Raw genomic sequence first — 24,150 nt, 5'->3', positions numbered from 1 at the left:
TTGGACAAGAGGAACAGACCATTTAAACTCTTCTGATTGCTGGAGCTACAAATCACTGCATGAATCGCTAAGCACTTACATGCTTAAATTTCAACAATTATACCACGCCTCTTCCTGATTCATTTCCGATGGTACTTTCTAGCAGCCTAACACAATCTCAACATATCAAGACTCCAATCAATCTACGGAGCACCTTCATGTTTATTTTTAGAATTCTGCAGCCAAGCTGTTGTCAATAATGGTATCAAATCTTTAACTCGGAGAGGAGCAAATTCGACAAGTTTCATTGCTTTATCAAACAGCAGATCACATACAACATCAGTATGGATGGTAACTGCAATAACAATAGATCACATTAGATAGTCATAGGATAAACAATATACTTCTATTGACAATAAATTGCTCGTAAGCAAGGTTTCTCCCATCACAGCATGAAGTGAAAGGACCACTGTGTTTGAAATGCCGTGCACGCATATGTGAACAAATAAAACTGAACTCACCATGAAAAACATGGATGCAATACACCTCATTGACAACCACTCATTCTGGCCCAATCCACAAATTGCATTCCTCCATAGACGTTATTTGCAAAGCGCACGCTGACAGTGAATGCCAAAGAAGCAGCTGGGACACGCTTGCCAAGAGGCGAAGCCTCAACCAACCGCTCAAGACCATTAATTACCTGATAACGGGTGTTGGACGAGACACCAAGGAACACACCTGAAACAATCAGGAAGATTATATTTACGTAGCTTCATTTGATGCAATTTAGCAGGACACATGTTTTACAAAAATAAATAGATAAAATTATTTGCATCATGCATTTGGCTATGATGTTGATATATCCAACTAGCATCGATTAGATTAGAAAAAGTAATTTACTACCAAAATATTGCTAAGTAATTACATGATGATACGAGCTATCCAGCTCAAGTTGCTGTTACCATAATTACTGTAGCTTTAATTTAATTTTCTGAGCGAAACTACTATGGTTTTCACTAGGAAAAGCATGTTACTAATTGTAAACATAGAAATTGTACCCTCACATCATGTGTTTAAAATAACTTCACATAAACAAGCACATCAAATACTTCCTCCATTCCAAATTAATTGAGGTTCTAGATGTGTACTAAGTCAAACTTCTTTAAGTTTGTAGAAAAATGGTATATCATGTTGATACATTTTCTACAGATTTGGTCAAACTTAAAGAAGTTTGACAAAGCTAGAACTTCAATTGACTTGCAATGGAGGGAGTAATTATGTATCATATTTGTACAATTATTTTAAGAGATGCTCAAATCAAAGACACAATACATAGTAATCAGCTTCGAAGATTCCAAATCACCTATTGACAGTAACAGTACATTCAACCACAAGACCTAGGAAGTGCATAGTATTCATCAAAGTAAAAAATGCATTCAAATTCTTCTCTTTGTTGTCCACTTTTGCCAAAAGTTGCCTTGATCCAACAAATGGTTATAAGTAAATAAACTCTCATGTGTGATCTATTTTCATTATATTATCGATCTTCTATTTAGCAAAATACATTCTTTAAAAAACTTCTGTATTTTCATATACAGCACCGTAATAGAGGATTATATATACACTAATACTTCCTTTGTTCCAAAATAACTGAAGTTTCTAGGTTTGTCCTAAGTCAAACTTGTTTAAGTTTAAACAAGTTTATATAAAAACATTTAGAACACAAAATAGTCTCATGAGATTCATTATAAAATATATTATCGTACTATGAGTATTTCGTGTTATAGATCCTAGCACATTTTTCTATAGAGTTGGTTAAACTTACACCAGCTTGACTAGGACAAACCTAGAACTTCAATTATTTTGGAACAGAGGAAGTAAAACAGGATATCCTATCCCCAAACTGTACAAAATCGTTTATTCTCTGATATGGTTATGAGAGTGATATTGCCATGTGGAGTGATGTGGCATGTGCCAGGTGACTCAGCAAATAGACAAAATAAAACTAATAATACAGGAGAGAGGCACTTGTCGGTGAGTCTATTCCTCATTACCCCTAGATCAAATTACTGGTTCTTTAGTTCAAATTACTTGTCACCGTCGAGCAAACTGGTTCTTTCTCTACCACATTTTCTTCGGTACTGTTTCTGCTGTGATATTCATTGCTATGTTCATCTGTGAATCTGTTAGCATTCTCATCTGTACTGCAATATGTTTGTTTTTGTTTTTCATCTTTCTGTACTGAATGTAATTTGTCTCTATGTTCGTATGTTCTTCATCAATTGTTACTTAGTCATCCTTCTAGCTTTAGTTCTCATGACTATCTCACAGTAGTCTACTCCCTCCGTCCCAAAAATAAGTGTCGTGGCTTTAGTTCGGATGGAGTATCTTAGTTATCCCTCGTAATCATTTATTTCAGTAGTTTACCTTCAGTAGAACTGTATCTGTTTAAGTTTTTCTGTTGTGCTGTGCTGAGAGATTTCTTCGAAAGAAAAATTGAATGTCCCATTCACCCTCCTCTGGTCGATATACTTAGATCCTACAGTAATATTCCTTAAGATAGGGTATCCGATTTTAACTTTCAGGGGGTTAAGGCCATCTCTAGTGTGAGGAAAAAGCGATCCGAAGACGAGAATTGGTTCCATACAATGGAGCGTGCCAATCTTGTTAGAGTTGTATATATTTAGTCGTGTACCACTTTGTATTTTCCCCGCATATTGTACCGCCCATGTACGTGTATATATACTGGCCTATGGCCACCTTGAAATACAAGTTGCATATTTCCTAACATGGTATTAGAGGCACGGGAATTTTTTTCGCATGCACAACTCATGCTCCTGTCTATCCAATCTCGCGTCGTCGCCTTCCTCCTTTTGGTCTGACGCTGCTCGCGCTACCGCACTTCTCTGGCTGGTAGTTGTTGCCTCCCCTGTCCACACATGCCTGCATCTTCTACAACGTGTTGCAGCTATTGTTCTTCTGGGTCAACACCGACCAAGGTTGCTAGGCCCTGCGTGCTCCCTCGTGCAACCGCCTGCCCATCTATTGTTCTTTTGGGTCAACGCCGACCCAGGTTGCTGGCCCCGTGTGCTCCCACTACCGCCTGCCCGTCCACGCCCGATCCACTGGTTCCTACGAGCTCCAGGTCGCCAACCACCCTACGTTTCCTGCAAGTCAACAACCATCTATCCGGGCCGTGAGACGCCGAATCCCGTCTCTCGTGTGGCTGCGCTGCCTGCTATAGCACGGCTCTCTCCAGCCAGCCAGCTCACTGCCCTATCTCTTGTGTGGCTTCCCTACAGCTCTCTGTGGATGCGCTGTCTGCTGTAGCACCAACCGGCCATCGTTCTTGAGACTCTTCCCCGAGCAGCCCACGTCGTGGTGGGATAGAACTTCTCTGAGGTTGATTCCGCTGGGTTGACCACTAGAAAAGAAAAACGGGCAAGATGTTTTCGTCGGATACACATCTCCCTTGCTGCCCGCTGATTTTTGACGGTGTTCCCTACACTGCTCCTGTCTCACACATGTGTCGTCTCTCAGTGCTTGGTGCTTGTCTGCCTGTGACGTCGTCCCCTTCGACGTCTTTTGCAAATTTTGTTGGTCGTTCTACACCGACTTCTACAGGCGGTCGTCATGGTCTCTCTTCTACGACTCCTCTCATGACCTCTGCGCATGGTGACTGTCGCTCTACACCGACTCCTCCCGCGACTTTTACTGGCAGTGTTGGTTCATACGGCTCCATTGACTACACTTCGACACCTTCCCTTGGTGCTTGGTACTTGTCTACATGTGACATCGTCTCCTTCATCGACTTCTGCAGACAATACTTGTCATACAACACCACCTCCTCTAGCAGTTGCCTCTTCTAGCAGCTTCCACAGGTGGTGGTGGTCGCTCCTCTTCACGTGATGCCTAGGTCAACTACTTCAGTTATGTCCTTCACTGATCAAGAGATTGCGTGCCTTCACGATTTGGTGATTGTCTCTGGTTCTCCACTGTCGGGTGCATCTACGTCGTCGTCTTTACTTGAGCCCCATATTGAGCAGGAGATTACATAACTTTGATACCTGGTACCTGCATCCTATGGTTCTCCAAGGACAGGTTCTACTGGTTTTGCTACCGACACTTCTGGCATTGTGAGGACCACCCTCTATAGAAGCAGGTACGTCCCCCGGCTCCGTGACTTCCAGGGCATGTGGAAGCATGACTGGTTTCACCTTCCTCTGTTGCCACCATCGCCAGTCTCTCCGCCTCTGTTGCCTTGTCTACAGCTCTTTTCAGCAGTGGCATCATCGCCTTGGTCACTTGTGTGGCTCTCATCTCTCATTCTTAGTTAGGCATGGTCTTCTTGGATCAGCCCCCGGCCGTGTGCCCTTAGACTGTTTGTCGGCTCGGTAAACAGATACAGTTACTTATCCTCATAGCGAGACTGTGTCTCAGCGTCCTTTCGACCTTGTTCACTTTGATGTCTAGGGTCAAGCTCCCTTTGCCTCGAAAGGAGATCATCGCTACTAATATTATCTTTATATATGATTTCTCTCAACATAACGGATATAATTTATGTCTTCTCGTAGTGAGGTCTTATCTACTATATAAGCGCTTTGCTACCATGGTTCACACTAAGTCCTCTACGCCTATTCGGGTGTTCCGTGTTGACTCTGCTAGAGAGTATACCTGCAAGATGTTGGAGTTCTTGCTGAGCAGGGCACTCTTGCTCGGTTCTCTTGTCTTGGTGCTCATGCTAAGAATGGCGTGGTTGAGCGCAAGCATCGTCACTTTCTTGAGATGGCTCATGCGTTGATGATCGTCACCTCTCTTCCACCTCCCTTTTGAGCCGAGGTTGTATCCACCTATCTCATCAACCTTCAGCCATCCACTGTTATGTTCTGCAGGGAGGCGTTGCTTTCGTGCGTCTTTTTCTTAGTTCTCTTGATTAATCAGCGCTTCGTCTGTTTGGTTGTGTTTGCTATGTTCTTCTTGCCCCTCGTGAACAAACCACACCAAACTGACCCTCGATTTGTCAAGTGGTCTTCTTACGGTACAGTGATGAGCATAAGGGCTATCGTTGTTCGGATCCTATCAGTCGTCGGATGCGTATTTGTCAGGATGTTGTAACTTCTGATGAGTCTCATCCCTTCTACCCGCGTCCATCTTCATCAGCCTTTCTAGTGGAGGATATCTCTTTTCTCACTTTTCCTGACACTCCTATCACTCTTGTTGAGCCCTTTGTCCATCCGCCCTACTGCTCCTACTTCTCCGACTATTGCAGATCCGACACCATCTCCTATGGTTTCCTCACCTCACTTATCACAAGATCCTGCACCTTCATCACGAGTAGCTTCCCCATCTCCATCACCTGAGTTTATCCCAGTGATTCCTCCTTTTCTTCCATCTTTTCCTCACTCTTATACTCGTAGTCCACGTATTGTGGATGCGTCTACTGATGCGCCCTCTACTTCTGATGTGTCATCTTCCTTGTCTTAGCCTACTTATGGCTTGCATCCTCATCTGATTCAGTCTGTTGATCGCCTTGGTTTTCCAAACACCGGCGTTGTTGTTCTTGAGCCGACTTCTTATCATGATGTTTGTTGTTCATCCCGAACGGCAACTTGCGATGGCAGGAGAGCTTGTTGCTCTTGAGCGCACCAACACGTGGGATCTTGTTTCTCCTCCTCCATGTGCCAACACTTTTAAGTGGGTCTACAAGGTTAAGACTCACTCATATGGTTCTCTTGAGCACTACAAAAGCTCATCTTGTGGCTCGAGCTTTCAGCAGGAGCATTGTTGTGATTACGATGAGACTTTTGCTCATGTGGCCATGTGATCACTATTAGCACACTTGTTGTGGCCTCTGTTCACCACTAGTCTGTCTCAGCTTGATGTTAGGTATGCCTTTCTTATGTGGCCATTTGACCACTATAAGCACACTTCTTGTCGTGGCCTCTGTTCGCCACTAGTCTGTCTCAGCTTGATGTTAAGAATGCCTTTCTTAGTAGTGAGTTGTGTGAGGAGGTTTACATGTAGCCACCACTTTGGTATTTTGTTCCTGACGACATGGTCTGTCATCTTCGTCGCTCTCTTACGGCCTTAAGCAAGCACCTCGCGCCTGGTTTCAGCGTTTTGCCTCTATGGTGACTACCGCTGGTTTTTCAGCAAGTGCTCATGTTCCCGCGTTGTTTGTCCCCCTTCCTACTCATGGTCGGACTCTTTTTTATATGCTGATGACATGTCCTGAGTACATTGCCTTTGTGAAGGCACGTCTTAGTGGGCAGTTTCTTATGTCTGATCTAGGCCCTCTTCACTACTTTCTTGGGATTGAGGCCTCTTCGACATCTGATGGCTTTTTTTATTTCCAAAGAGAAGTATATCCAGGATCTTCTTGTTTGTGTTGTTCTTAATGATGTTCACCTCCATGCTACTGACGATGACCCCTTGTCTGATCTAACGCGTTATCATAATTTGTTGGGAGTCTTATCTATCTAGTTGTCACTCGTCCGGATATCTATCATGTACATATTTCGAGTCAGTTTGTCTCTGCTTCCACTTCGGTTCACTATAGTCACCTTCTTCGTGTTCTCCGGTATCTTCATGGCACGATCTCTCACCGTCTGTTTTTTCCTCGTTCCAGTCCATTACAGCTTCAAGCCTATTCGGATGCTACGTGGGACAGTGATCCCTCGGATCACCATTCACTTTCTGTTTACTGTGTTTTTCTTGGTGGCTCTCTCATTACGTGGAAGATGAAGAAACAAACTGCAGTGTTTCGTTCAAGTGCAGAGGCTGGATTATGAGCTATGGCTCTTTTGACTGGAAAGTTGACTTGGTTATGGTGGTTACTTCAGGAGTTTGGTGTTTGTGTCACTACACCTACTATGCTATTGTACACATGTGTTATAAGTATTGCACACGACCCTGTGAAGCATGAGCTCACCAAACATATTGGTGTTGATGCTTCTTTTGTGCGTGCTAGTGTGCAGGATCATATTATTGCTCTTCACTATGCGTCTTCTGAGTTACAGTTGGCGGATTTCTTTACGAAGGCCCAGATTACAGCACAGCACGGCTTCTATCTCTCCGAACTCAGTGTTGTTGATCCACCATGAGTTTGAGAGGGGGTGGTCTTAGAGTCGTATATATTTATCCGTGTACCACTTTTTATTTTCCCCGTTCTATAGGGGGTTTTCTGCATATTGTACCACACATGTACATGTATATATATACTGGTCTATGGCCACCTGAAAATACAAGTTCATACTCCCTCCGTCCCAAAATAAGTGTCTTAAGCTTAGTACAATTTTATACTGAAGCTAGTACAAAGTTAAGACACTTATTTTTGGACGGAGGGAGTATTTCCTAACAGACCCAATGTGTTAGAAGTACAAAGTGAACCAAGAAGTTGGTTCGGTTCTTATCTATTTAAATAATGTTTGTGTGACAAGGTACAAAAACCTGACCAGAGGATCACGATGGCCATGCAAAACAGTTCGCACTAGCAGGAAACAGAAAATTGTTTATTTTTGTTGTAGGTCCCATCGTTGGTTGAATAGCACATCTATACATTGGAGAGAAAGCTCAACCATTGGTAAATCAGCCTTTTCTCTTCGAACCGGCGCTACATGAGACATGGCCTAAATAGTCAAGTGGTCAAACCTCACAGAGTATGTGAACTTTATTTCAATATTTAATGTATAATCTGGCTAAGGTAAAGCATCACTTACCCCACAAAGCAGAAGTTTTCAGAAGAGGTGGAACAGGTACATCATTCTCTGACTTCTTCACACTCCTGCATTACAAATTTGAAGGAAATAGTAAGTTCTGAGATGCATAAACAAAAACGTGGACGTATTATGCTGATGTTCTCAGGAAAGTACTCTTATCAGATAATAAATTAATACAAATAAAACAGATTGTGTTTTGTTGTACATAAATTATAATTATATCGTGCACAGAAATACATTCAAAATCAGGACTAAGATGGAGCAAACCGCGTTTGGAAAATATCTGCTTAACATAGTTTGTCGAGTATAATGACAACATATTTTATAACCAGTATTGTAACATGTTAGAGTATGTAATGGACCTGGGCTGGCAGTATAGCCCGTTAGTCTTAGGGTTAATTAGAGAAGGGTCGCTTGCTTAGGGGTCAAGTAAACCTTGCTTGGAAGTCAAGTAAACCTCTCTATATAAAGAGAGGAGATGTATCAATCTAATCAAGCAAGAATTAAGAAGGAAATCCCTTCCATCTTGCCAGGCCGTGGGCAAAAGATCCCCGGCCAGCCCTCTCGCGCCCTCCTTCTAGCAGCGCCATAACAATTTGGTATCAGCTAACTTTGGTTTGATCATGTCTTCACCGCCGCCCAACCCGTCTCTTCTGCTGCCGGTCACCTTATCGGCGACCACCACGACCGTCGCCCGGCTCCTGCCCGCGACGGGATCCTCCGTCTCGCCCGCCCCCGCCGTCCTCACCCCGGAGGAGGTGTCCGGGGCGCTGCGGGACCTAACCCAGGCGGTCCAGGAGATCCACCTGTTCTTGGCCAGGTCCTACGGGCCGCACCCGGCTGCGCCGCCGATCGCCACCACCGCGCTGCCGTGGCTGCCATGGCAGCCGCTGCACCAGGTAGCCTCCGTCACGCTCGCCGAGCCGCTGCAGCTGCCATCCACCGCCCCGCCCTGGCTGCAATGGCAGCACCGCCGCGCCCGGCGCTCTGCCACAGCAGCCACTGCCGCTGCCCCAGGGCGTCCTCTCCGCGCTCGCCGGGCCGTTGCAGCTGCCATCCACCGCCACCACCGCCCCGCCCTGGCTACAGTGGCAGTCGCCGCTCCTGGCGGCCTCCGCCGCGCCCGGCGCTCCGCTGCAGCAGCCACCGCCAGTCAGCTCCGGCCCCGCATCGACCGCGTCGGCGGGAGTCCTAATCCACCAGATCAAGTTCCCGCCGTCGCCATTACCGCGTCGGCGTGTGCGGGAGATGCGTGGTCTACAGCTGCCGCTCCTCCCAGCTGCGCTTCGCTGCACAAAGGACCTCGATCTCGCCCGCTGCGTCGGGGATCTTGGGCATGTTGTTTTCCCCGCGGGCAGCGACCTCAAAGTCTGCGACATCGGCGGTTGGGGGGGGGGGGCATACCCCTCCTCATGATTCTCCATCGCAAGCCCTCCACTCTTCTCTGTGCGGTGCAGACCAACGGCCGTTCGGCGGGGAGAAGGCAGGGTGTCACCGACAGGAGCACATCGCGTAGCACCACTGCATTTCGCCGGCCGCCGCGAGGGCGCCTCTACTGGTCGCTCTTGCGACCACTTCCAAGTGGCCATACACATGCACTCCTTTTGTCTAGATGGTGTCCATGGGATCCAGGTGGTTGTACACGTGCACGTCCGACGTGCGGATGGTGTCCACTTCTTGTTAAGGGGTCCAAAATAAAGCATCCCAGTCCATTTCAGGTTGAGAGTAATAAAACAAGCCGAAATGTAAAAGGCTTGTTTTTAGGTGTTAGGTTTGTGTTGTGTCGAGTCATGGTTATAAGTTGCTTAGGCTGCAGCTCGAGGACAAGCTGCATGTCCAGGTGGGGTGTAGTGTTAAGAGTACGTAATGGGCTTGGGCTGGCAATATAGCCCGTTAGTCTTAGGGTTAATTAGAGAAGGGTCGCTTGCTTAGGGGTCAAGTAAACCTTGCTTGGGAGTCAAGTAAACCTCTCTATATAAAGAGAGGAGATGTATCAATCTAATAAAGCAAGAATTAAGAAGGAAATCCCTTCCATCTTGCCCGGCCGTGGGCAAAAGGTCCTCGGCCGGCCCTCTCGCGCCTCCTTCTAGCAGCGCCATAACATAATATCATGCTTGTTTCATCTAAGAACTTTATCTCAACTAGTAACTGCATAGATTAGCAATCTCTGTGAAAAATTAGTCACTCACGTAGGCACGCCCGGGCACGCTGATTAGAGGCAAAACGCCTCGCTTTGGCCCTGAGGGAGGTGGGTTAGGCAGCCAGCGAGGTACTCTGGTGGCAAGAACGGCTGGAGAGGAGAAGCAGAGCAGGGAAGGAGGGGGGAAGGAGAAGCGGAGCAGGGAGGGGAGCAAGGGAGAGAAAGAGATAGAGGAGAGCAGATGGACAGTTTGGATTAGGACATATAGACGTTTTAGACTAGGTTGGCAAGCTAGGGTTCCATAATGGGCCTTATTGGGCTAGTTAAGTTGCAAGGAGAGGAGAAGTGACGTGAAGCATCCCATGGCATCACCGTGGATCCCCCATCAAATCCAAAATTACAGGAGAACGTGCATGAGCTATACAAACCAAGGTTACCTCACTCCTCTTCGAGCTCCATATTCACTCATGTGAGACATGGCTACTACCTCAATCTGAGACCCTTTGCATACTCGGGCAGAAGGGTACCTAGTGCGAAGGAACAAGGAAGGCCAAACCACAGAAGAGGAGCAAGAAGAACAAGTAGAGAAGAAGAGGCTCCTCCCGCCAGGAGGCCAGACAATCTGGCCACATTAAGGCTGGACAATCCAGGGCCAACCAAGTGCACCCGGACAACCCGGCACCTGTCTGATTCAAACCGAGCGCAACAAGACATCTGGCCGGACAGTCCGGCACCTTTCCATTCCCTAGAGACCTACTTCACCCTCTACGTGTTATAGTTACTCCTTGCATCTCCCGTGATAATTGTCTCACATATTTGGTCGAGGCTCAAAGAGAAGTGGTGAAAAGGAAGAAAAAGTAAACAAAAGGAGAAAGAAAAGGGTACAAAGAACTTATAAGCAAAAGAGTTAGAGCAGCAAATACTTGTGCAAAGGATGTATCAGATAGGAACATGTTACGCTTGTCATCGAAGGTTGGTGCCAAGTTTCCCGTATATGGCCCAAACATGCAATCAAGCTAGCATCTCTCTTTGTGCTTGTGCAACATGAGCATTAGTCTTTGTTAGGAACTTTTGTCTTGCTCATTCCTTTGGTTGCACTAACCCGTTATCTTTGTGTGGCATGTTTCTCTTGCTCATTCATCTACATTTGTAATCTACATGTATCTCATTTGCGATCACTTGGATCTTACCCGACTTTATCAATATCTTGATCTGCTTGTTGCATGATTTTGAGCCACTAACCCCTCCAAGCTCCATATAAAGCCTTGTGTTCAGGTGTATACGCTTTCGGATAAAGAACACTACCAAGTCTCGCTCATTTTGCATTGACAATCTTGAGGTCATTTGATTCTTCAACGGCATGAGAAAGAGGTAACTTGGTGTTGTTCATTTTCCTTTGTGTCTCACACCTTGCGCGGGTGTCACAACTAGGAAAAGGACATCTCATCCGGTATTATGATGATCAAGAGAATCACACAACTATGTCTCCAAGGCGTCACATCGGTCTCAACGAGCTATGCATGACGCCAATGCAATCTTGGATGGGTGTATCACACGCCTTCCCATTGACATGCGAGAAGCCAAAACTCATAACAAGAACTACTCGGACACCAAATTGAACACACAGTTCTGCAACATTTTCCACAACCATAAGTCCTCTTCATCCTCTTCAAGAAGACATTCAAGTGCACACCATTCCAAATGTCCATCATCGTCAAGTTCACACCGATCGCGACGCCACCACCACCATGAAGACTAAGAGCCCAACTGAGGTTCCACCTCCTCATCATGGCAATTGGTTACAAGACCACATTCTCGATCATGAACGACAAAAACACGAAGCTCAAGAGCAACACGCCAATGAAGAGTGTGATGATGCGCAACAAGTTTGAAAAGCCGAAAAACAAAAATTACAAGAGCACGATGCTCATCTGCAAGAAGAAGCTCGCCGCGTCGAACAAGCGACCAAGCCTACCAAGCTCTACATGTGCAAGGCAATACACGGAGCAAACCTGTCAAGCTTGTGAAGCATGACAAGTGGAGGAGGCTCGTCTTAAACAATAAAATGAAGTGCACTTCATGGCCAATGCACCACGCATCGAGCACCACCTCCGATATGAAGACCGAGACAACCCACCGCCTCATCGACAGGAGCATCGTCAACCTCGTAACCTCCAAGGAGAAGAGCGCTTTGGCAAGGTCAAATTACAATGACTAAGTTCTTCGGCCACATCGACCATGAAAAAGAGTGTACATATCTTCCAAGTCCACAACTTTGAAGACCCAAAGAAGATCGACATGTCATCCCTTGAGTCTGATGAGTGCGCACTTGTGTGGTAGGAACAAGTTCAACAACTTTGACAAGAAAGCAAAGAAGCCCCCATTGCCACTTGGGATGCAATGAAATAAGTCATGAGAGTGAGATTCAAACCCACGCACTATACTCATGACCTGTTCAAGAAGCTCCAAGACGATGGCTCATTTTCGCAGTGAGCTCAACCATCCCATCAAGAGGATTGCGGATTTCCAACCCTACAACAACTTGTCTGAGTTGGTTCACCAACCAACGCAAGCGGAGAGACAAGTCCAAGACAACGTCAAGTACTCCAAGTTATTCACCTCCCCTTCGAGGAACTTAGCCTCCAACTCTCAAACAAATTCAAGTACGTTGCCATACTAATGAGACACATCTACAAGTGGTGTTCCTTCAAGCTCCAAGGCACCGGTGATAACATCAAGTCCCACACCTCCAAACTCTACAAGGCTCCGACCTAGACCAAGTGCCAACTCTACAAGGGACTCAACCGACAAGACAGGCCAAATTGAGTGCTTCACATGCAAGGTCACAGCCACAAGTCATGAGTGCCACACCAAGCGCGGTATGGTGATTAATGAAGATGGAGAGTACGGCTCCATGCATGATGGAGAACTCAAAGCTTTGCAACACGTTGCTCGCCATCAACAAGTCGACCAAGACGAAGATGGTCAAGTCTTTTGTGATAACGATTCGAGCCCCGCTCTTGTTGTCTCCAAGATCTTGACCAACGATGCCACTTATTTCACTCAAAAGTCAGAACCAACGGAAGATGAATCAAATGATCATTGATGGTGGTACTTGTCATGACTTGGGAGTACGAAACTTTGCTCAAAGTTGCAAGTCATGTACAAGCGCCAGCTTAGCCCTACAAGGTCCAATGGCTCAGTAACGCCGACACCGTCAAATTGCCTCTTAAGGTAGTGTGGAATGTGATGTAGTGCACATGACCGTTTGTCATCTTGTCTTGCGACACCCATGGCAATTTGACGGTGGCGTAATACACAATGGTCACACCAATCTCTATAGCTTCAAGTGGAAGGAAAGAAATATATGTGTGTCACCCTATGTCTCCAAACCAAGTCATAGCCGACAAGACCTTTGAATGATCATGATACTATTGAGTCGAGTAAGGGAGCGAGCCACCTAAAAGAAATTGGGTGCCACAAGCCCGAAATGAGTGCCCACGATGAGTGACAATAAGGACATGGTCCTCTTAGACACAAAATTTAACTTGAGGGAAGTGAGTGAGAACCCATCGGTGCTTCACTTTGTGCTTTTTGTACAAAGATGACACCATTTTAACTAACAACTATCATGCTCTTCCTAGCTCCATTTCACATGTTTTGCAGGAATTTGTGGATGTCTCTCCTTCGAAGACACCACCGTGCCTTCCTCCACTACAAGGCATCGAACACCGGGTTCATTTCATCCTTAGCACTCCACTTACAAACCACCCTCCTTTACCGCGTTAGCCCCGAAGTGACCAAAAGTAATACAATGTCAAGTACAAGAGCTACTTGACAAGGGGTGTGTTCGCGAAAGCTTAAGCCCTTGTGTCGTCCCCGTTGTACTTGTGCCTAAGAAGGATTGATCTTGGCGAATGTGTGTCGGTTGGCGTGCTATTAACAACATTATCATTCGCTATAGACACCCTACTCCTCACTATCTTTTTCAAAATTGATATGACAAGTGGTTATCACCAAATCCGTATGCAAGTGGGCGACAAATAGAGAACTGCTTTGGAAACCAAATTTGGTCTTAATTTATGGCTTGTCATGCCCTTTGGATTGTCTAATGCCCCTAGCACTTCATGCACTTGATGAAATTATGTGCTTAGGCATCTCGTTAGCAAATTTGTTGTTGGTTACATTGATGATCATCCCATTCATGTTTCCGAAGTACTTGAAGAGCTAAGAAATGAGAAACTTTCTGCTAATCTTGAAAAGTGCACATTTTGCACCACTCAACTCATTTTTCTTGGGCTTCATTGTTTCTTCTCATGGCATTTAAGTAGATTAGTCTAAGAACGACGAGATTCAAAATTGGCCACAACCCACGAATTTGATGCAAGTCTGTAGTTTCCTTGGGTTGATCAAATTTGATCGACATTTTGTCAAGGATTTTAGCACTATTGCTTCACCATTGGATGCTCTTTCCAAAGACGGTACGTGTTTTACTTGGGGTTCTTCATAAAACAAAGCTTTTCTTAAACTCAAGCATCGCTTGGCTCATACCTCATTGCTTGTTTTGCCGGATTTTGCAAAAACATTTGAGATTTGAGTGTGACGCTAGTGGTACCAACATAGGAGGCATTCTTATGCAAGAGCGTAGACCAGTAGCTTATTTTAAAGAAAAACTAGCCGGCGCGTCATTAAACTATCCCATTTATGACAAGGTACTGTATGCTTTGGTTCGTGTCTTGCAAATTTGGCAACATATTGGTAGCCTAAGGAATTTGTTATCCATTCCGATCACGAATAGCTCAAGTACTTTAGAGCCAAGCCAAACTAAACCGTGGACATGCTAAATGGAGTGATACACTGAGCCTTTTCCCTATGTCATCATGTGCATGAATGGCAAAGAAAATGTAGTAGCTGATGCTCTTTCCCGCAAAATCATGTTGTTACAAAAACTTCAGATTAATGTCACGTGATTTGACCACATTAAAGATTTGTATGCCACTGACCCTTTCTTTGCTAAGCCTTTTGCTCATGCCAAGAAGGCACTCGTTGGATATCGTATGCACGTTAACAAACTTTGTGTTCCCTAGAGTTTTTTGCATTTGCTCCTTTTGCATGAATCGTATGGTGGTGGACTCATGTGACATTTCGAACGCGAAAGACTTATGCTATGCTCGCCAACAAGTTCTTTTGGCCAAGAATGTCTCGAGGTGTTGGGGAATTTATCCGTCGGTGCATCACATGTCGCAAAGCTATCTCTAAAACTCTTTCCCATGGTATTTATACACCTTCGCCCATTCCACATGCACCTTGGGAAGACATTAGAATGGACTTTGTGTTTGGGTTACCTAGTAGAACTAAAAAGGGGAAGGATTCTACCTTTCTGGTTGTTGATCACTTTTTTAAAATTGGCGCATTTCATTCCTTGTAACGAGAGAGACGATGCTTCACATGTTGCAACATTGTTTTTTAGGGAAATCTTGTGCCTAACGGAGTACCCAAGTCCGTCGTCTCCGCGCAACATCAAGGTCATAAGCTATTTGGGAAGACATTGTGCGCCAAGCTCGGCGTCAAGTTGCTCTTCTCATCGGCATACATCCACAGACGAAGGTGGTCAATCGCACATTGTCTACCCTCCTTCACGTGCTCATCAAGAGGAAACTTCAAGAGTTGATTGCTTGCCGATAGCCGAGTTTGCCAACAACCGCGCTCAAACTCGTCTATGGCTTCAACCCTCTTTCGCCATTAGACATTCTTCCGCTACATCTCGAAAGAGCGAACAAACATGGACACAAGTACAAGTGCCAAGTTCATGAAGAGGATGCAAGAGAGAACAAGGCTCACCATTCAGCCTAATTTCAACAACGCGCCAATAACGGTCTTCCAACCCTGGCAACCATGTGTGTGTGCATCTTCGCAAGGATCGTTTCGTAGAAGAGCGCAAGCCCAGCTACTTCCCCGAGCCGATGGTCCATTCAAGGTCATCCAAAGGAACAACGACAACGCCTATAAGGTCGACATACCCATGGACATGTCCTCAGTGAGCAATACCTTCAACTTCACCAACCTTGCCCCCTTTCATGGTGATGAGGACCTTTATACGAGGACAGATCTTCCCCAATGGGAGGGAGGGGAATGGTGTGGAGCATCCCTTGGACATCACCATGGGTCCCCTATCAAGTCCAAGTAGACCAATGACAAGAGCACATGCACGAGCCATACAAACCGAGGTGACCTCACTCTGCTTCAAGCTCCCTATCCATACTAACTCAATCTAAGAAATGGCTACTACCTCAATCCAAGACCCATTGCATACTTAGGTACAAGGGCATTGCTAAGGAACAAGAAGGCGGGCCAAAGCACGGACGAGGAGCAAGAGAGAAGAAGAGGTTGCTCCAGCCAGGAGGTCAGACGGTCCAGCAAGATTCAGGCCGGATAATCCTTGGCAAAAGGAGTGCAACTAGATAGCAGCCAGACAGTCCGCTACTTTTCTGGGTAAAACCGAACCCACCGGGACACCTGGCTGGACAATCTCGCACCTGCGTGAACTCTAGAGACCTGATTTGCCCTTTGCCAGCCACCGACCGACCGGACTGTTGGAGTGCGCCAGCGGTCAAACACATGCACCCGCCCAAACCCAAGTTAGCGCCCAGGGTTGAACTATCCAGGCTAAATGGAGTCAGTTTGATTGACCAGCTGCTTGCGCGCTATCAAAGGAACACCGACCATGTATCTCTCTCTCTCTCTCCCACCCACCCCTTTGTCCCTATACTATATATATATATATATATATTGTACTCCTCCAATCTAGGGTTAGCAAAATATAGACCATCAACTTGAGAGCTTTGTGCAATCTACCTTCCTCGAGGCGGTCAAGGTCTCCATCTTGGAAAAGAATCCTTTAGGATTACAAGGCCTTCCACATGAAGAATCCCTTCTCTCTCGGATTGGGGAAGAACCATCTTTCAAGACCTCCATCTCTCTTTGGGGTCCTGGGGATGAACCATCTTGTGTTTCCTTATTGCCTTAGCTTGCTTATTGGATCTAAATTGGACCTCATGTATTGCCTTGTGTGTGTTTCCTCTTGTGATTTTCTTTTGTTTCCCCTTTGCCTTTCGTGTTCATCTATGAATCCACCTCCAATCGTGGAGATCGAGCCACCCCTACGACTTGCCCTGTATCAAGAAGCATAATGCCAGTTATGCCCAGACCTCGAATTGCCGCCCCCACTCTTAGACCCTCCGGTGTGACCTCCGAGTCTCACCACTCAACTTTTGTGCGCCTCCTCTGCTCCTACACTGTGACCTCTCACCCTTCAACACTTCTTTCTTGGCTCTTTCGTACAACTGTATGGAAAGGCTAGGCGCCGCTTCAGCGAACTATGCACTAGGCAGAGGCAAAACGCCCACCTAATGCCTGGATATTATCGGGTCCTTGGGCAACTCATCATGAAATTACAGCACAAATTGTTTCATAGGAATATTTCTTATGACTTGAACCTCTTGGAAAGATTCCTATGTTTTTCTAAAATGTAAAGAATCAAACACCCATTGGTGCAAATTATATAAGATTCAAAAGGGCATGACATCATTGTCCAATGATTTTCATGTTCACGTGGCTTTTAAATCATGCAAAACAAAAACCTTGGCATTTGCACATGCTATGAGATACCCCCCCCCCCCCATTCCAAAATAAATGGTGTATTTTGATTGTTCCAAAAACAAGTTTTGCCATGATTACTTGTATAGTATATTGTTAATGGTCACAAAAACACAACAATGATTGAAGGTGTTGTTGAAGATGAGTCCGATTACATTGGTGTAATAACCAACATAATATTGGATTAGTTCTTGGTCAAAGTTTGTATTGGGGAAGCCAAAGTATGCCTTACATACAGGAACTGAGGAAGTGTTTTTCTTTATTTCTTTGATGAAGCATAAAACACGGTTATAACGAACTAACTACCAAAGGTGATCCATGCACAACTATGGTTATTCCATGTTGTAATCAACAACAAAAACAAAGCTTTTTAGTCCCGAAAATGTTGGGGTAGGCTAGAGTTGAAACCCATAAGATCTCAAAACCAAGTCATGGTTCTGGCACCTGGATAGCCAACTTCCACGCACCCCTCTCCATGGCTAGTTCTTGGTGGCATTCTAGTCATTTAGATCCCTCTTTATGGACTCCTCCATTTGAAGTTTGGTCTAACCGACCTCTCTTGACATTATCGGCACACTTTGATCGTCCTCTATGCATTGGTGCTTCAGGAGGCATGCGTTGTATATGCCAAACCATCTTAGACGATCTTGGACAAGCTTGTCTTCAATTGGTGCCACCCCAACTCTATCACGTATATCATATTCCGAACTTGGTCCTTTCTTGTGTGGCCATATATCCATCTCGACATGCAAATCTCACCAAACTGTTGGACATGTTGCCTTTTAGTTGGCTAACATTATGCGCCATACAACATCACAAGGTCGAATCGCAGAACTGGCATTTTATCTTTTGTGGCACTATCTCATCACAGAGGATGCCAAAAGCTTGGCGCCACTTCACCCATCCAGTTTTGATTTGATGGCTCACATCTTCATCGATATCACCATCCTTTTGCGGCATCGACCCCAAATATCGAAAGATGTCCTTCTAAGGTACCACTTGCCCATCAAGGCTAACCTCCTCCTCCCCATGCCTAGTAGTACTGAAGTGTACTCAGTTTTAGTTCTACCAAGCCTAAAAACTTTCCATTCCAAAGTCTGTTTCCACGGCTCTAACTTTCTATTAACCCCCCTCCGACTATAGTCGACTAGCACAACATCATCCGCAAAGAGCATACACCATGGGATATCTCCTTGTATATCCCTTGTGACCTCATCCATCACCAAAGCAAAAAAGGTAAGGGCTCAAAGTTGACCCTTTGTGCAGTTCTATTTTAACTGTGGCTAAGAATTTGTTGATTTAACCTTACACAATGCGGCAGTAATTGTGTGGCAAACTAGTGCAAGGTTGGCACTCAAGCAAACAAGGCTTATTTTTACAATCATAAGTTGTATGGTAATTTTCCTTGTTTCCTTCAACATTTTTTGATCATTCATGAACCAAAATGAGTTCCAAAAGTATCTGACCTCTCTAAGAAGCTGCTTAATGAGATGTAATATCTCATGCTAATACTATTTGTTATTATATGGCCTATCGGAATATAAGTATATCATAGGAAGAAAAGTAGTCAAATATGCCAATAAACTGACTACAGATTGGTGACAATATTAACTTCAACATAACAAGAAATACAATACCGCTTTGCAGTCATTATCAAGTTTGCAATGCCTTGGCCAACAAGACCACAAGAAAATCCAACTGCACCATATAAAAGTCCCTGTTCTCAACATAGGGTATTTGAGATATTAGAAGAGGTAATAGCATTTGTAACATTTCTGGGTCACAACAAGTATCGCACTGAACAAAAAAATTACCTTGAGAAGGTATGATCCGAGCCGTTGTCGAATGGAAAAACTGTATCCTGGCCTTTCAGCTTCAAAAACACTACATGAGTTCAGATCTCATCAGTGTTACGCAGGATGAACGGTTGGATGCATTAGAAACAGTAATGAAGAACAATGTCAGCCAATTATAGTAGCACAAAGTGCACTGAGATTAACATGCAACAAGCAAGGGAAATGGGAAATAAGGCTAAAATGACAAGATAGTAGTACTTAACCCAATAATCATCTGATGGCATGTTTTTATGGAAAGGGAAGTATGCATCCAGCAATATTATGGTTCGAATCTCATCAATAACCAGGATTACTATTACAGTTTACAGTTAGAGATTATTTATCTTTAGTCAGTTTATTAAGCATTGGTGACTCAACCGGATAAGATTTATACAAACAAACCTTGCCCTTTTTACAGTTTTTCACTCATTAAGAATTATGCACTGAAAAACCTTGCTTTTTCTAGGGATGTGACTGGCCTTTGTGGCTTGATTTATGGATAAAAGACAAATAACCTAGATTGCAGAAAAATTAGGCTAAAAGCTTTAATGGAACGGGAAGACAGTAATACACCTGGTTCCCACTAAAGAACTTACACATAGAACTATAAGTACATAGAAATATTAAATGACATGCACCTAGAGACACAACGAGAAGTCACTTGCAATTAACACAAAATACTGCTTCCATATTTTACTCCCACAGAACTGTTAGCATAGTTCATAACTCACCTGCTCGGGAGAGCATCATAAGCATGCCTAACACGCCCAAGAATACCTGCTGATGCAGACCCCCCACGGAATCGAGCATATGGTGCTAACATGCCAACTAAAGCAACATTAACAACTACGCCTACCAACATATCTGCTGCATACAACTCGAATTCTGACCAGAACTCATCGCCCCTCTTCTGAACCTCCGCAAAAGTCGCGCAACATGTGTCAATAACTATCTGCAAAACGTTCCACCAAAACGATCAATTAACAATCCTACCAATGAACACTTACCAGTGTGCAATTCTACCTAAGATAAGAACCGAACCTACCTCCGTCCCAATTTTGAAGAGGAACACAGGATCAACCAGCATCCTATTCCGGAGAAGCCCACAGGATCTAATGGCAGGACCCAAGGGCCAAGCTGAGGCCTAGAACATGCAAACAGCAAAATAACTCCGAGTCAGCCATATAGCAATCCCAAAAGACGCATAAGAACAAGAGCACTTTACAACACCTGCATGTCCAAGTATCTCAGCAGCAGCAGCTTCTGAATCCCGATGCTCTTCGCCGCCTCGATCATATCGGCTGGCAAGCTGGACAAGCTAACCCCTTGCTTCTCCACCTCCTGGACTACCTGTTCGAAGCTAAGGATCGGCCCAAACTCATCATCCCCCTCATTGTGGCCATCCCCACCATCGCCACCCCCACCACTATCCCCACCTCCACCACCGCCGCCACCAGGCCGGAACTTCCCATTCCCACCCGATCCACTAACGTCAGCAACCTCCGCGCCCTTCTCTTGAAGCGCAGTCGGCTGGGTAACCGCGCCGACGTCCTCGGCAGAACCAGCAACCTTCCCCGCCTCTCGGGCGACCACAGCTGCGCCGGAGGTGGTGGCTGCGCTCCCATCCGCACTGGCCTGCGGCGGCAGCTGGCAACGGATTCCTCTAGCGATCCGCCTCCTTCCAGTCGGGTACGAACAGCCGCTCGGCCTAGCTAGAACGGCCCGGCACTTGACGGTGTCGACGCGGCCGTGCAGGCGAACGCTCGCGCACGAGAAGGCCATGCTCATGCTCCCTCGCAGCACTTACACAGCTGCGACCGCAACGCACACGCAGATATTGTCAGATGAAATGAGCAATAACGAACCAAATCCCAACAATTAACAAGGGGAAATCGAAGAAGCGCTTGCCTGCAGAATCAAGAGACTGGGTGATTTTTGAGCGGGCGGATTCGATTTGGACTGGATGCAGAGAGACCAGAGGAGTATGGTGGTGGCGGCGGCGGCGGCGGCGCGGCGCGAGGAAGAAGCGTGCACGGTGTGGGCAGTCTCTCAGATTCGGCTATTGGCAGTTTTTTTTAATCCATTAAGCAGTTTTTTTTAATCCATTCTCTCCTCGCCTCTCCTCCTTTGCCGAGTTGAGGGTCCCCTTCTTCTTTCCGTTGCCGTCCCTTCTCTTCCTTCCTTCCGGCGGCCCTGTGGCCGGCAGGAGGATGATGTAGGTGGTCGTGCTCTTCTTGTACATATTAGATCTAGATTTAGTCCGTGTCTTTAGCTATATGCGTCTTTGGCTACATGCCGGTCGTCGGGTCTATGCCGGGAGGGAGATGCCAGGTCTAGGGGCCCGGATCTGGTATTGCTTTGTCTCTTTGCTCCTTGTTGCGGCGTTTCCATGGACGAAGCCACAGGTGATGAGGAGGAGAGCACATGTGTCGGAGTAAATAATCACAGGTAGATTCATCTGCTTTTCATGGCGATTCAAGACATCAAGGCCGACTGCGCTCCTCAAGCCTCGAAGAGGAAGAGCCGCCTTCTCAGGGCCGGTTGGTCCAGGAAGACGGCTATGAGGTGGGCCGACTCCTAGCAGACAGCCTTCAGAGAGGCCGGCTTCTAGAAGGCGGCCCCCTCCGCCCCTTGAAGTTTGCATCACATTATGGCGACGAGACAGGCATGGCTACAGTGCAGCCTGCCACCCTCGAATCTAGGGAGCGTGGCCACAATACAGTGTACTGGGTGGACATCCCCGTCCGACGCGGCCCTGTTGCCACGCAGCCCGTGACACCACCCATAGCAGAGGAGGCCATGCTCCCACTACGGACTGTCGGTACGGCCCGCAGGCGGCGGGCCCTACCTGTCCGTGAGAGACCGACTCCTGACCAGGCGGCACCACGGAGGCCGACTCCCCACCAGGCGGCCCTCCCTCTCCCTCAAAGTCTGCGCGACATTAATTAGAAGAGACGGGGAATGGCTACAATGAACATCCATCAGGCAGCGGGACTGTAGCCACGCTCTCCCTGACAAAGCGTGCATCATCAACGGCACTGCCACAGTACTAAGCAGTCGGCAAGACCCGCAAGCGGCGGGCGCGGCCTGTCGGTGAAGTATGAGACAGCCGGCGGGACCCACCAGGTGGCGGGCCCTAGCGGCCAGCGGAGAAGCCGGCAACCATAGACACTGACAGCCGGGTTCTACACCCGGCCAGATTACCATTGTACCCCCATGGCACACATGCAAAGGGTTCAGACCTTAGTCCACCCACACACACATAGAGAGAGAGGAAGCTAGGGCTAGCCTTGTTCTTCTCCCCCCTCTAGAGAAACAGCTCAAGGAGCAAGCTTGTAGCCACCATTGTTGCTTGAGTGATCATGCGGAGACCCCGCAGAGCAGGATTAGAGGTGTTATCTCTTAGGAGAGCCCCGAACCTGGGTAAAGTTCGCCGACGTATATGTCTACACCTCATCCCATTTCCTGGCACCGGCGATGTCTTACTATCCCCCACCATGATAAGCTATCCTTTGGCATATGTCGCACGACACCCCCGACATTTGGCGCCCACCGTGGGGCCTGGTGCACCGTTGGCCGGAGATATGTTTTGGACGGGAACCTTGTTTCTTCCTAGCGAGCGCAGCCAGCCCGGCGCGCCTAATGGCGTTTGCGCCGACGCGCTGCATGGCGCGGAAGTCGCTTGCGCGGCGGCCAGCCTCGCCGATCTTGTTGGCGAGATCCGCCTCTCCAACGAGCCCACACCCGACGCGGGAGCAGCCAACTCCGGAAGCTGCTTCGTCGACCTTCTTGGCAAGCTCCACATTGCCAACGAGCCCGCCACTGACCTAGAGTCGGTTGGCTTCACCGACCCGATGCTTGTCGACACTGACACGGCTTCCTTCGACTCCTTCCCCGCCAACGTGGTGGTCATCGATGATCCGCTCCCATGCACGGAGAGCGGCGGCAGCACTGTCACGGAGGTGTTTGTCATCAGCCACGACGGCGCCTCTGGCGGGGCCGCCCAGGACTCGTTGCAGGCGGCAATGCGGGACCTGTCTACGCCCATTGCGGCAGACGCCAACGCCGAGACGCCGGAGGCCAGCCGTGTCTCGCTTGTTGAGAACGCCAAGAAGTTGGCTACCATGAGACGCCTCTCCGAGGCCTTCCAGCGCGAGATCGACCGCGCTGTTGGCGGCACGCCGCCTGCTGGCGGGCGCAGCCGCGTGGGCATGGTCCGACAGCGATGTGGTGCTGCCGCCAGCATGTTTGGGGTAGACCACCCTGTCTACGCCACGCCCATGGAGAACATGTTGGGGAACGTAGCAGAAATTCAAAATTTTCCTACGTGTCACCAAGATCTATCTATGGAGAGACCAGCAATGAGGGGAAGGAGAGTGCATCTACATACCCTTGTAGATCACTATGCGGAAGCGTTCAAGAGAACGGGGTTGATGGAGTCGTACTCGTCGTGATTCAAATCACCGATGATCCTAGCGCCGAACGGACGGCACCTCCGCGTTCAACACACGTACGGAGCAGCAACGTCTCCTCCTTCTTGATCCAGCAAGGGGGAAGGAGAGGTTGATGGAGATCCAACAACACGACGGTGTGGTGGTGGAAGCAGCGGGATTCCAACAGGGCTTCGCCGAACGCTGCGGGAGGAGGGAGATGTGTCATGGGAGGGAGAGGGAGGCGCCAGGGCTCAGGTATCGTTTCCCTCCCTTCCCCCCACTATATATAGGGCCAAGGGAGAGGGGAAGGGCGCAGCCTTGCCCCTTCCTCCAAGGAAGGGTGCGGCCAAGGGGGGGGAGTCCATCCTCCCCAAGGCACCTCGGGG

The 24,150-nt window shown here is 47.1% G+C and overlaps 1 protein-coding gene across 2 annotated transcripts; it reads right to left on the bottom strand.

The window, feature by feature from the left end:
• Positions 1 to 21,634, bottom strand: LOC123188547 (protein RETICULATA, chloroplastic). Of its 2 annotated transcripts, XM_044600713.1 has the most exons (9): positions 21,240 to 21,630; positions 20,562 to 21,142; positions 20,377 to 20,475; positions 20,063 to 20,283; positions 19,311 to 19,380; positions 19,134 to 19,213; positions 7,701 to 7,765; positions 501 to 720; positions 1 to 334 (listed from the first exon to the last, which is right to left on the bottom strand). In XM_044600713.1, exons 2-8 carry the CDS (start codon positions 21,117 to 21,119, stop codon positions 527 to 529), a joined length of 1,287 nt encoding a protein of 428 aa, XP_044456648.1. In that variant the 5' UTR covers positions 21,120 to 21,142; positions 21,240 to 21,630; the 3' UTR covers positions 1 to 334; positions 501 to 526. The 2 variants fall into 2 exon arrangements, with proteins under 2 accessions (XP_044456648.1, XP_044456649.1); XM_044600714.1 differs by lacking the exons at positions 1 to 334; positions 501 to 720 and adding an exon at positions 7,176 to 7,610 and having other exon boundaries at positions 21,240 to 21,634.
• Between the last annotated feature and the right edge of the window lie 2,516 nt (positions 21,635 to 24,150).

This window comes from Triticum aestivum, chromosome 2A (genome assembly GCF_018294505.1).
Source record: "Triticum aestivum cultivar Chinese Spring chromosome 2A, IWGSC CS RefSeq v2.1, whole genome shotgun sequence".
In the NCBI taxonomy this organism is placed as follows: Eukaryota; Viridiplantae; Streptophyta; class Magnoliopsida; order Poales; family Poaceae; genus Triticum; species Triticum aestivum.
Note: the sequence above shows the minus strand (reverse complement) of the source record. Positions and strands in the feature narration are given on the sequence as shown.